Below are 14,285 nucleotides of genomic sequence, written 5' to 3'. Positions count from 1 at the left end.
GAGCACTGAACAATTGATGCTTTTGAACTGTGGTGTTGGAGAAGACTTTTGAGAGTCCCTTGGACTGCAAGGAGATCCAACCAGTCCATCCTAAAGGAAATCATTTCTGAATATTCATTGGAAGGACTGATGCTAAAGCTGAAACTCCAATACTTTGGCCACCTGATGCAAAGAGCTGACTCATTTGAAAAGACCCTGATGCTGGGAAAGACTGAAGGCACGGGAGAAGGGGACGACAGAGGATGAGATGGTTGAATGGCATCACTGTCTCAATGGACATGAGTTTGAGTAAACTCCAGGAGTTGGTGATGGACAAGGAAGCCTAGTGTGCTGCAGTCCATGGGGTCGCAAAGAGTTGGACATGACTGAGCAGCTGAACTGAACAAAGAATGAAAATAAATGAATTAAATGTTTGAAGCAAGAAATTGTAGAATGTACAAAATAACCCCCAGGAAAATTTATAAGAAACACAAAATATAAAATTATATTCTAATCAATTATTACAGCAGAGTTAGGACTGAACTCTATGATCTGGATCTCTGTAAAAACAAATATTAAATGCAATAAAAGGTGTATTTTACACTGATAGTATATATTCCACCAAGATGGTATAGTAGGCATGAATCTTGTACTCCTAACAATACAGCTTTAAAAAATAAAGCTAGAATTGCAGAAGGAAATAGTCTTTGTTCCCAAATGTGGGTGTCCCTGTCTATACATATGTTTTTATAGATGTCATCTTTTTCACATATAAATTCTTTATCAGGTAAAATTTTTTAATGCATAATATGAAAAATAATAAAACAATCTCTAAGTTTCCCCTAAGTTGTAGAATTTTTTAGTATTATCAATACTCCCATTGATTATTTAAAAATAATAAATGTTCTTTACCTTCCAAAAAAGAAATAGTCTTAATTCTCAGAAATCAACAGATTTATAGATATAAACTATCTGAAGTGTTGAGAGGATTTGAATAACACAATCAACAAACCTGATGCAATCACTTATAGCTAGAACTCTGTTTCAAAACACACACTTTTATTTCACACACACATGAAATATTCAATAAAAATTACCAAATACTAGGCACAAAGAAAACCTCAGTAAATTCTCCTATCCCTCTCCCAAACTATCTGTCAGGAGATTAAACAACACACAGATAGAACTCTTGGGTTAAGTAAGAAATACAGTGTGAAATTAAAAAGTAATATAGAAATGACAAAGAAACGAATGACAATGAGGTCAAATGTCAAATGAGGCCAAAGTGAGACTCACAGGAAATTTTATGGAATTAACTGAAAATATCAGAAACCAAAAATAATGAATGAATTAAGCATACTACTCAAGAAGTCAGAAAAAGAACAATAAAATAAAGCCCCCCAAGGGGGAACACTGGACTACTAAAGCTAAAAGAATTTTCATGAAATAAACAAAAAGAAGGGTATTTGATCACTAAAATCAAAAGGCAGTTTGTACCATCTAGGAGTTCCCAAGTAAAACGTTCACTTAAACAGGCTTGAAATTTCTGTCTCCTCGCTTCAGTGATGGCAACTTCATTGTGAGTCAGTCCCCTTATTGAAAAATGGTGGCCAGCATCCTTCTGCTTCATCATCCACATTGAGAGAGAGGGTGAATTTCTCTCCTCTCAGGTCTCAGTTCAGTCACTCAGTCGTGTCTTTTTGTGACCCCATAGACTGCAGGATGCTGGGCCTCCCTGTCCATCACCAACTCCTGGAGTTTACTCAAGCTCATGTCCACTGAGTCTGTGATGCCATCCAACCATCTCATCCTCTGTCATCCCCTTTTCCTCCCGCCTTCAATCTTTCCCAGCATCAGGGTCTTTTCAAATCAGTCAGTTCTTCACATCAGGTGGCCAAAGTATTGGGGTTTCAGCTTCAGCATCAGTCCTTTCAATGAATATTCAGAAATGATTTCCTTTAGGATGGACTGGTTGGATCTCCTTGCAGTCCAAGGGACTCTCAAGAGTCTTCTCCAACACCATAGTTCGAAACCATCAATTCTTCTGCACTCAGCTTTCTTTACGGTCCAACTCTCACATCCATACATGACCACTGGAAAAACCATAGTTTTGACTAGACTGACCTTTGTTGGCAAAGTAATGTCTCTGCTTTTTAATATGCTAAGTTGGTCATAACTTTTCTTCCCAGGAGCAAGCGTCTTTTAATTTCATGGCTGCAGTCACCATCTGCAGTGATTTTGGAGTCCAAAAAAATAAAGTCTGTCACTGTTTCCACTGTTTCCCCATCTATTTGCCATGAAGTAATGGGACCATATCTTATGCTAACTGGGATAACCCACCTGGGGTCAGGTGGCCGAGCACTGGCTATGCTAATTAGATCAAGCCAATGGGCCACCCAGCTTTGGAGCTGGGAGTGTGAGAGCTTCTCCCTGAAGATGATGAGCAACATGGCAGAGAGTGTGAGCTGCTGTCTGGATCTGTAGTAACATGAAGGAAGGATGGCTATCATAAAGCTAACCAGTAATACTACATCAGGTTTTGTGGGAAATACCTATGAAATAGACAAAAATTTGGTAAATCTAATCTTTAATAATTAAGAAAAGTGACAGAGTACACCTGTACGTAACAATTAAAAATAGGAAAGGAGCCATAGGTTCAAATTTTACTTATCAGTTTGAAATATTAAAATCTAAGCTAAATTGCTTTTTTCTTTTTTACTAAAATTAATGCAAAAAGACGTGGGAAACCCAACTAAGCCAATAACTATGAAAGGTTTTTTTTAAACACTCAAAGATCTACCCCATAAAAAAGGCATCAGGCCCAGTGAATTTTATGTTTACTATCTATCAAATGTAAGGAACAGATAATGCTGGTGTTATACAAACTGTTGTAGGGCACAGGAAAATACTAGAAAACTCCTCAACATGTTTAAGAGGCCAGTATAGTAATGATACCAAGAGTGGAACAAAAAAGAAAACTGTAGGCCAGTCCAACACTGGAACAAAAATTCTAAACAAAATGGTAGAAAAATGAATCCAGAGAATATTATAAATTTACCTAAGCAATCTGGTGGAAATCTAGTAACGTATTTCATTATGTGAACAAATTTAATAAAAATTATATCTTAAAAGCTCACAACTGTGTCACCAGGGCCCAAAACAGTGCCTCACACAGAGGAAAGTCCCAATAAGTATCTATGAAATGAATAGAAGAAGAATTCAGCACATATACTCCCACCATTATTGCTACTAATTCATATTGCACTAGAGTCTCCTGCAATGAGATAGCAAAAGAAATAAATGGCGTGAATTTCAAAACAGACAAGAGGTAGCTGTGACCATTTTAATTTGATTACCCCAAAATAAGCCAAGAGAATCACTGAAAAACCACTGAATTAAATACACAGTTTTGCAAGATGACCAGGAATCAAGATCATTATGCTTTTACTCCATCAACAGCTTTAAAATACCTAATAAATGGAGTTTTATAAATGTAGTGAAAAAGATACCATTCCTAAAAAACATAATCAAAACTTGTAAACTACTCAGAAATAAACTCAGTTTTTTTCCAGACATCCCTGAATAGAAGAGCTGAATGAATGGAAGCATATACTACATTTCTGGCTAGGAACTCAATTCTGTAAAAATGACAATCTTCCTCAAGTTATTCTGTGTATTTAATTTTAATTCAAATGCCAATATTTTTAATGAAAAATATTAAAGAAAAAATTTAATGAAAACTGACAGATTATAAAGTTTATAAGGCAAACTTGGTAGATTAAGCTGTTTTTTTTAAAGAAGAGAGCTTTTGCTACCATTTAACTAAGCATAACATGAAGCTGGTTGAAACAGTACAGCATTAGCCCAGGGACAGACAGATTAGTGGGAAATAACAGAGATTTCAAAAAAATCTACCCACAAATATATTGGAATTTTGTTATTATAAATGTGGACATTCAATTCAGCAGGAAAAGGATGGACTCTACAGTAAATAGTGTGAGAGGCTGACCTCACACTATACATAAATTTCAAATGGATTACAGTTACACATGAAAAACAAATTTATCAAAATATTAAATATGTGAATACAGCTTTATAATCTGAAGGTGGAATAGGCCAAGTTAAGCAAGCGCCAAAATTCATAAAGAAAATAAAGACTGACTGACTTCATTCAATAATAATTTTTGAAGTCTTTACAGGAGGATTACCCTTCTATTCTACATATTTCTAAAAGATGAGTGGCAACAACTGGGGAAAATATTTGTAAAGTAATCGACAAAAACTTAATATTCAGGGCTTTCCTGGTGGTACAGTGGATAAGAATCAGCCTGCCAAAGCAGGAGACACAGGTTCAGTCCCTGGTTTGGGAAGATTCCATATGCCACAGAGCAAGTATGCCTGAGCACACAGCTACTGAAGCCCATGCGCCTAGCGCCTGCGCTCTTCACCAGGGAAACCACTGCGAGAGAAGCCTGTGACCACAACCAAGAGTAGCCCCTGCTCATCTAAGCTAGAGAAAGCCTGTGCACAGCAATGAAGACCCAGCACAATCGTAAATGAGTTTTTAAAAAGCTAAATATTCAGAGTCGACTCACTGGAAAAGACCCGGATGCTGGGAAAGATTGAGGGCAAGAGGAGAAGGGGGTGACAGAGGATGAGACGGCTGGACCGCATCACCAACTCAATGGACATGAGTTGGAGCAAGCTCCATGAGATAGTGAAGAACAGGGAAGCCTGGCAGACTGCAGTCCATGAGGTAGCAAAGAGTCAGATATGACTTAGCAACTGAACAACAACAAAAAATATTTAGAAAAGAGAAAGACCTTCCATGAGAAAAAGATAAACAATTACTAAAATAGGCATATGAGCAAAGGTTTTATTAGGGGAAAGATATGCCTTTTTTTCAATAAACACATGAAAAGATATTCTTCCAATCAAGGAAATGCAAATTAAAACAGCAATGATATAACTTTCTACCACTGGATAGGCAAAATTTTTGAAGATTAATAATATCCATTTTTTAGTAAAAAAGAAGAAACATTCGTTCTTGTATACCATAGGTATAAATGTACACTGGTTCAGCTTTGGGAGGAGTAAATTATACCAACAGTGCTCATCCAAAGTTCCTATGTTTGCGTTTCCTTTGATGGGCCTCCCCTGAGTACACTCCTAGGAAGACGTTGCAGACATGCTGCAGTGTGTCCCCCAACTCCACCCCAAGTGTGCAGGAACGCATTCATGGCAACACTGCTGCAAGGCAGGCAAGTTCAGAAACTGCCTAAACCCTGGTGCTGGTTAAAGGACACACACACATTCACATGGTACACGTGACATGATGTAAAATTATGAACAGCTCTAGGTATTGACATAGAAAGGTTTTCAAGGCATATAGTTTTTTTAATGTAGGTTATTAATAATATATATATATGAGTCTAATTGCTTAAAAAATCATTGATATATTTAAGGATGCTAACAATGACTACTTTTGAGGAGGGGAGCAGCATTACTGGTGGGGGGTTAATGAGCAAGGGGGAATCTTTATGTGTATTTCTGAATTTTTTTGGTAAATCACAACAAAAATCCAAATATTGCCTTTAATTATTTTTAATTTTTAAAAAATATAGGATCAGGACTTTTGTAATCATTTTTTTATATGCCAGTTATAAAAAAAAGAAAGCTGATTTTGGAGCACGATAGGTCCTTCCTACTGCCACCTATAGCGCGTGTCTCAGTTGCTCCCCTCACGCCCACTTTCCAGTTGAGAAAACTGATGCCTCAGGCCCAAGCCCTTTCCCAAAGCCGCAGCACAAGTGGCTTAGCAAAAACAACAGTCTCCACTCTGGGAAGCCTCCTGAGAATTAATTCCAGGAGGCCTTGCCCACCCACCGATCCCCAATCCCCAGGGCCACCCAGAAAAGAGAACAGAGTCAGCTTATGTTTTCACAAATTTAATCCCCGCTATCCTGATCCCCAATTCCAGAGCGCTTCTAGGCCACACTTCCTTTCTCCTGGTCACTCAAGGCTTAGTCATCCACCACTTCCCTCCCCACTAGGAGGCCAAAACTGGTCTCAGTCCCAGGGGCCACTTTTTCCCCATCTTGACTCTTGTTGAATACAGACGCATGACCTTGATCTAATCTTGATCTGGCCTCATTCAGCAAAGGCAAAGCATGGAGAAGGGAGAGCGAACATCAGGGGCCCATCTGGGGCTGCAGCAGCCAGAACAGGAGTAGGAGCCAGGCAGAAGTGCAGGGAACTGAGAGAATCCCATTGCTTATTTGCTTCTTGATCCATCTGCTGTATTTGGTGATACGGGTATACACGCCCGGATTACGTACTTTGGCGCAGGCCTTTTCCCAGGACAACACCCCAGCAAGAATCCATCTGCCCTCGACTTCACAAGCCAATGGACCCCCAGAATCCCCCTAGGCAAAGAGAAAGGAGTGATGGAGGCTCCCGGCCCAGCTGGGGCCCAAGGGACTGGGGGACCCAGAATGCCCACCCTCTGAGTTCTGCTTGGAAGCTTGTTTCAATCCTTGAGGATCTCACTACCTGGAATCTTCCTTCACTCCTCAGTTGAGGACCCCATCCCAGAATATCAGGCAAAAATCAAAGTCACGGGGAAGGAAGATGGGAGAAGGGCTCTGCCTGATGATGATGACAAAGAGGGAGGCCAAGCAAACCCCTCCCTGGGGAACTGCCCCCCTATCTGGAGTCATCCCAACCAAAGGACAGCTGCCAGAACCTCCCAGAAACTCACAGAGCACAAGTCTTCTCTGTAATTGGTGGCACAAATCATATCCCCCAGCACAAGGGGGACAACGCGGGGGATGTGGGACTTCTTGCGGTAAATCTGGTCACACTTCTTGTTGTCCATGATAAACACCTCGGCTTCCTGCAGCTCTGAGGCCAGCGTGGAGTTGGCTGTGGAGGAGTCCAGTGTGGTGAGAACTGACTCCTCACTCCACTCAACCCTGCCTCTCCCCAGGGTTTGTCCCTCCAGCATCAAGACTTGGCCACAGCCCTTCACGTCAACAGGCCCTCCTTCACTTGTCCCTTCCCCTGCGGTGTGGGCCATGTCTGACAAGCACCTAACTCTCTAAGGCTCTACTCCAAAACCCTTTTCTCTGGGAATCTTTTGCTTTTGAACCAAGCAGGATACAATACAAGTTTCAGTGCAACTACTCTGAAATTGAGACCCCTACACCATGCTGCTTCTCTCCAGCCTCTGAGCTTTGTACTGGCTGTGCCCTCTGCCACCTGATTGACACTCACTCCTCCTTCTGGCACCTCAGGCAGACCCTCTGCCCAGAGCTCATCCCAGACTCGTCCTCACTTACTCTCATGATCACCTGATAAAGTCTCTGCCTCTTTCCTTGAGTCTGTGCCCCTACCCACACTCCAGTTATGAGTTCCCAAGAGGCAGGACATACATCCTCAGTGCCAAGGGTCTGGCATGTGGCAGATGCCTGAACGTTGACATTTGTCAGGTAAACGAATAAGTGAATGAATTTATGAATCCCTAACTCTAAGCTTCTGAAAGAAGCAAATGATCAGGCTTTGCTAGGTCTAAATGAAGGGCCCACAGCAAGTGCAATGGTGTCAACCATGGCAACAGTTCTCATGTGAGGAGCAATCCTAACACATCCAAAGAACCAGGGGTCATAGGTAACAGCTTCGTGAGAAGCACCATGAAGGGGCTCAGCAGGCAAGACCCGAACAGAATGGAGTGTACCCTCTGGGGTGCCATACCTCACCCCCAACCCCTTCCTCCTTACCTGAGAAGCGCTGTTTAACCTGGCCCCAGCCAGTTACCCAGCACTGTGTCCCAACCTTCAGGCTGTAATTGGGCTCTGGAAGGCAGATGGGCTGCACATACTTGCTGATGATGACAGGATTGTAAAGTTGGAGAAGGGCCACATCACCCATGATGAAGGTCCGGCCCCAGTACTTGGGGTGCATAATGATGTCCCTCACAGGGATCAAGAGGGTTCTTGTGGAGTTCGGGGGCTTCAGCTTGGAGGTGCCAAGAATCACTGAATACTCTTTTGTGCTACAGGAGACACAGAGCCCCATCTGGTGGATCTCAGGTTCTCAAGCAACACTATGCTCCTACCTCCACCAAGGATGCCCCCATTAATAGAAGTCCTGCCTGAGTGACTCTCTCCTATTGTGGAAATCCCTTCCTGCTCCCTCAACCTCCTATATCCCCACACTATTTCACAGAGGAAACAAGGAGTCTAGGCTGGGTCCTTTACAGTCTTGGGTCTCCAGAGGCCATACTCACCCTTGGATGCAGTGGGCAGCAGTCACCACCCATTTGAGGTCAATGAGGGCCCCTCCACACACGTGCTCATTTCCCACTCGGAGGCTCACTTCCCAGGGCCAATGGCGAGACAGGTCCAAATTCTTCGGCCACCAAGGTTGGCCACAAGCTTCAGGAACAGTGTGCCAGGGAGATACAGTGGCCACACAGAGGAGGCTAAGGATGACTAAGACCAAGATGCCCCCAGGGGAACTTGCACAAGGCTGTAAACTCGGGGACTTGCTTCCATTTCAAAGAAGGGGAAACTAAGCGTGAGAGAAGAGCAGCGGCCTGCCCGAAGGCACTGAGCTGGACAGAAGATGACAATAACAGAGATAAAAAGCATCAAGACAGAGACGTGACAGGAGGAGAGGGATACTGAGACACACAGGGAGCGAAAAGCACAGAACTTCAAAACTAGGGAGAAGCATAGAAGGAGCCCCAAGACAGGAAATGTATTTTCTTATGTTCTCAGGCCATGTTCCTAAAAGGTTTTCTGCATCTCTTAAATGCAAAAGGCCTCTGTCCCCATACTACTCAGAGTCAAGAAAATCTCCAGACTTCTATGTCAGAAATCTTTACACAGACGATTCAAGAAAAAGCCCCAGCATGGAGCCAACAGAGGCCTCCCACTCACAGCTTACACACTGTTAGTTTGCAAGTAGTTTCAACAATCAAGTTGTATGACTGTATGAATGTGAAGATACATGCAGAATTGTAAATAAAATATTAGCCGATATTATATTTTTTAAAATAATGAACCATGATCATGTAGAGACTGTCCCAGGGCACAAGGGTAGTCCACAGGGGAAGCACTCTTGGGGTATTCTCCACATACACAGTTCTTTTTCTCTAAGGAAAAATCATGCGCTTTTCTTAACAGATATAGAAAAGGGCATTTCAAAAATTCAACACAGCTTTATGACTAAAAACAAAACAAACTCTTACTTTAGCAGTAAGAAAATCTACAGGAAACATTATACAACATTAAAGAACAAACCAAATAAATTATACTTTCAGAAGCCAGGAGTAATGATACTTTGTGGGAGAAGGGCAAAGGAAGTAACTGGGACGACAGAAGGGAGCTTCTGGGTGCTAGTACCACTCTACTTTCTGACTGGGTGGAGACTTCACAGATGCATTCACTGTGTGCTAATTTCATGAGCTGGGCACAAGATTTGTGCACTTTTTGCAGGCGTGTATATAATACTTCAATAGCTGATTTGTAAAATCAGTAACATTTCTCTACCCCAACCGACCTGAATATAGCACAACTATATTCAAAAGAAGATACATTTTATAGCTAAAAATTATAAAATACCCTGGAATTCAAGTATTCAACACTAAGCAAGATGTCTGTGGTAATATATTTCAAACTCTAATAAAGGACACTGAAAATGACTGGAATAAATGGAGAAAGACCCATTGTTTTAAAATAGAATAAATATTTCAGATGCAATTCTTCCCAAAATTAATCTGTAAAGTCACTTTCCCATGTCAAATTTTTAAGAAATTTGATAAACTTACTTGAAAATTGAAATAGAAAAACAAAGGTCCATAAGGTAGAGCAAAGAAGGGATACCTGTCCTAGCAGATACTAAGGCGCACAACGAAGCCATAGTAACGAAAACTGGTACTGACAAGCACAGACCAGAGGACCCCCAAAAAGGAACAGAGAACTTGAAATTGTTCCTCAGAATACAGGAACTTAATGTAAATAAAGGAGCTACCACAATCTGAGTAAATGATGGACTGTTGAGCAGATGGTTAAGGAAAACTGGCTCATTATAAAATAAGTAAGAAAAACAAAACTCAGTTCTTCTCTAGTAGTCCTTGAAGACCTTGAAGGTAAAACTGTAAAGTTAACAGCCAAACATGTGACATGGGATGGAAAAGGACTCTTTAAACAAACCACAACCACAGTTTAAAGGCATTAAACTGATTAACATGAGTACATAAAAATCAAGGATTTTTGACCCCAGGAACAAGGTTAACAGACAGATGACAGATTAGCAGGTAATATCTGCAATGTCTAAAATCAATGCTTTTGTTAGGAATATACAAGGAACTCCAGGAAATCAAGAAAAAAGAACAACAGACTATGTACAAAGTGATAAGGACAATCAATTTATCAGAAGAGGAAATTCAAGAGGCCAAAAGCACAATAAGACATGCTCATTAGTAATGAGAAAAATCTCAATTAAACTAAAGAGTCAGTTTTTTAATCTGTTAGATAGGCAGAAGCTGGATAAAGCCAAGGGGTGGGAGGTCTGTAACAATATATACACCTTCACAAATTGCTGGTAGGAATGCAGAGGGCTGACTCAATTAGAATATGGACAGTAGATAAAAATATGGTATCAATGTACATTTTTGAAATTCATAGGTTGTACTGTGATTACCTAAGAGAATATCCTTAGAAAATACACATCAGAGTATTCAGGGATAAAGAGTTGCATGCTACTCTCAACTGATTCTGAAAAAAATTATGTATATGTGTGTGTTCCTTGTACTATTTTCAGTCTTTTGTATGTTTAAAATTATTTCCAAGGAAAATATTTTTTAAATGGAGCTAAATGAAAAGAGGAGGAAACAGAAAGAGATCTAGAGCACATACTGTTTATGTAAGTTAAAAATACATGCACACAAAACCACAATATGTAATTATACCAAAACACAGATATGCATTGAACATACAAGAAAGGTTGGGAGGAGAGTGAAGAGAAGGAATAGGGGTAGGGCAAAGATATAAGAAGAAATAACTAACCAAACAATCCACAATAAATCAGGGTGCACCTGTTAGAATGGAAACCTATGAACAAACAGGAGCAACACAACCCTCCACCCTTAAAAGTCTAAGGAAAAAGACAGGAAGAACCCAGAAGAGCCAGGCTCTGCAGACACTTCCATAAGGCCCAAGAGGCTCCATTTGCAAATGAACAGTTCAGAGCTCAAAAGGTTTCTTCCTGGGCATGTTCCCTGATGGGATACAGCCTGGGTTGAACTTGAAGAGGCTCTGCATTCTCACAGGAGGCCAAGATATGCTTTCACTGTGCACTGTTGAGTCTGTACTTCCTGGCAGGCACAGGCTGTTCTTTAGAAAGCAGGCCATTTACACTGAATTTCTGCTTGCTATAGACCCAGAAACACTATCTCTGTGACCCTCTTCAGAATATACCCTCCCAGGATCCAAGGTTTTCTTGAGGCAGGGTCTTACCCTACCTACCTGGTTTGGTGCTGTCTCCTTTGTAACCTGGAGGAGAAACGGGGAACAGAGATGAAATAAGAGGTTGTAACAGGATGACAATGAAGAAGTACATTTTTCATTAGTTCATTCAATCCTTCACCAATTATTTCCTTATCTCCCACTCTGTTCCCAGCCCTGGAGCCCAAGGCCAAGGAGCTGGGGGTTCTATCAAGGGACAGAGGTGTATCGACAGACACATCCTGTATGTGCTCTTGAGGAGCAGGTTGTCCAGCAGAGAAGTCACAAGTAAACACACAGTCACTCATGTGAGATCAATGTGGGGACAAGGCTCCAGGTGTCAGGTAAGCCCAGAAGAAGACAGAGAGGATTCTGGAAAGAGGGGTTATTGTGCCAGATCTTAAAGATGAGAGAGTAAAACAGAAATGAAAAGTGACAATGACATTCTTTATGAAAGAAACATCATGGTGTAAGCTAGAGACTCTAGAGGATAAAGGACAAAGCCTGTGATGGCAAGAAATGACACCAGGGAAGACAGTCAGGAGTCAATCAGAAGTGCCTTCCTAAGTCAGGCCAAGAAGCCTGGGTGAGACTCTGGGAGGAGGGAGGCCAGTGGAGGTGTGACATGGTCAGGCTTGTATTGTGAAGGCAGTATGCAGATTAGATAGGAAGGTGAAAAGGATGAACGCAGTAAGATTTCACCAAAGACTTGGCAGAAGCCAGGCTATAAATGAGGGCTGAACGAAGTGGCAGTGGCAAAAGACTTGATAAGCTGGATGTGGGACTAAGGAAGATAGCTGAGTCTAGGGAAAACTCCCTAATTTCTGATTTTAGAGAAAAATGACTACTATCCACTGAGTAAGAGGACAGAATAAGAGAACCTAGTTTATCGGAAGAAAAGGATCTCAACTTTGGAACCCAAGGAGCTGCGATGGCTCTAGGTCATTCAAGAACAGACGCCCAGTATGTTGCTGTGCATCCAGGCATATTGTTTCGTGAGGGAGCATCACATAAATGGCAGCTGCAGCTCAATACCCAGGGCAAATGAGTTCACTCAGGGAGCAGTGAAGAGGGAACCCAGACAAGACTTCTGGGAACACCAATTAGTCAGGGATGACCGAACATGGGGGGCCTGGGAGGAACACAGAAGAGCATGGGAGTCACTCTGAGGTAGAGGAGAATCAGGAGGCACGGCCTGAGAGAAGCGGAGGGATTAGAGAATATCAAAGAGGGAGGAGTGGAAAGGTCAGGGATGACAGGGCAAAGACATGCCAGGAACGCGCTAAGGATTAAGTGAGAAATGAGGAAGCACCGAAGGAAAGATGAAGTGAAAACTTACTGCGAGAAATCTGGCAGTGAGGGGATGACACGGTAAATAGAAAGGGAGAGGATACAGATCTACGAGAGCAGACGGAGGGCCCAGAGTCCAGAGCAGGGTGAGCAGGCTGACCTTGAACAGGAGGCCTGGCTCTGATTCCTAAAGAAAGGGTAACAATCAGGTTTGGAGGGGCCGCCGGGGCTGAGGGAGTCAAGGGAGACAGCACCTGAGGGCCTGAGTTTCCTGAGGGAAGGAAGCCACTGCTAGTAAGGCACTCTCCGAAGAACAGAGGCTCTGAGAAGAAAGTGAAGTTGACCACACTGGTTTAAGTGTGGGGAGACCATGGGCTTATCCCCCACAGCAGGGGGGACTACCCTCGCACCACAAGGCCTCAGGAGGCTGTAGGGCTGGCGGGCCTAAGGGCAGCCGCAGAGAGGGCGGGAGTTTGCGAGCCCTGGAACAAGGGAACCGCCCTGAGACAGGCCCGAAGGCTCCGTAGACAAGGGGCTCCGGGCTGGCGGGCGGCTCAGGGCCCATCCCGGCCTCTCCCGCGGGTTGGAGGGCAGCGTCGGGGGAGGACGACTCGGAGCGGGAGCGGCGCGGAACAGACACCGCCCTCACCCGAGTTCAGCAGCAGCAGTACCAGCAGCAGGAAGCTGCGGCTCAGGCCTAACGGCCTCGAGGCTGCAAGCCCTGCGCTAAGGCGGGACAGCGAGGCGGCCATAGGCCCCTGAGGCGGCCTCTAGCGGCAGCAGCGGCGGCGCGCGTGAACCCCGGACGCCGCGACGACTTCACCCGCACTTGACGCACATGACGGAGCTTCAGACACGTGACGGCCCGTCCAGCACGTGATGACGTCGATGACGCGCGATGGTGCACCTGGAATCATGAACGCTTAGCAACACGTAGGCCCACCTCCTGCAGGCTCCGTGAAGATGCCTCTAGTTGCCTCTTCAGTGGCCGGTGCCATGGAAGTACACCCAAGTGCCTTAAGTTGGTGACTGTACCCCCAGACCTGGCCAGTGAAGGCACATCCAAATCCTCAGACTGGTGTTGGCGACATGTCGTCCAGCCTCTGATCACAACCTTGTTTCCCTTGCATTGAAGAGTTTCTCAGTTTATGTTGTTTTGAGACTCTGGAAAGATGTAGAAAGTACCAGAAAAGAACACTAAGGCTAGGGAATCAGGCAAGATGTCCTTATAAAAGTGACATTTAAGCTGGACCTAAGACTTGAACAAGAGATCTTGGGGGAGACCTCAGAAAGGCGTTTATACACTTTCACAAACCACCAGTGGGATGGTAGAAACAAAGAAATGGTGGCAGATATGAAACCTTGGGCTTTCACAGGATGATTTGTAGAAGAATGCTGTTTGGGGATCTGTTTGGTGTATCCCGGATTGGGAGATGACAACCAAGATTCCTGCTGCTTCTGTCAAGTGTGGGGGACCCAACTCTGGGAACCACATTCTGCACCCTA

General features: G+C 43.3%; 1 protein-coding gene across 2 annotated transcripts; it reads right to left on the bottom strand.

Moving 5' to 3' along the window:
* Positions 1-5,893: 5,893 nt before the first annotated feature.
* On the bottom strand, positions 5,894-13,592 carry PRSS45 (Putative serine protease 45). 2 transcript variants are annotated; one of them, XM_070776792.1, is made up of 6 exons: positions 13,429-13,592; positions 11,511-11,537; positions 8,267-8,414; positions 7,758-8,032; positions 6,740-6,903; positions 5,894-6,276 (listed from the first exon to the last, which is right to left on the bottom strand). In XM_070776792.1, the coding sequence occupies exons 1-6, from the start codon at positions 13,529-13,531 to the stop codon at positions 6,130-6,132; spliced, it is 864 nt and encodes a 287-aa protein (XP_070632893.1). In that variant the 5' UTR covers positions 13,532-13,592; the 3' UTR covers positions 5,894-6,129. The 2 variants fall into 2 exon arrangements, with proteins under 2 accessions (XP_070632893.1, XP_019839839.1); XM_019984280.2 differs by having other exon boundaries at positions 5,895-6,404; positions 13,429-13,590.
* Between the last annotated feature and the right edge of the window lie 693 nt (positions 13,593-14,285).

This window comes from Bos indicus, chromosome 22, assembly GCF_029378745.1.
Source record: "Bos indicus isolate NIAB-ARS_2022 breed Sahiwal x Tharparkar chromosome 22, NIAB-ARS_B.indTharparkar_mat_pri_1.0, whole genome shotgun sequence".
In the NCBI taxonomy this organism is placed as follows: domain Eukaryota; kingdom Metazoa; phylum Chordata; class Mammalia; order Artiodactyla; family Bovidae; genus Bos; species Bos indicus.
This window is presented reverse-complemented; position numbering and strand designations above follow the sequence as displayed.

Bases quoted from the DNA above. Each gene is read 5' to 3' on its own strand.
- PRSS45 (XM_019984280.2), bottom strand. From the start codon at position 13,531: ATGGCCGCCTCGCTGTCCCGCCTTAGCGCAGGGCTTGCAGCCTCGAGG. The intron at 11,538-13,428 runs GTGAGGGCGGTG...TTTCTCCTCCAG, and splicing joins ACTGCTGCTGCTGAACTCGG to GTTACAAAGGAGACAGCACC. The intron at 6,904-7,757 runs GTAAGGAGGAAG...ACTCCTCCACAG, and splicing joins GGTTAAACAGCGCTTCTCAG to CCAACTCCACGCTGGCCTCA.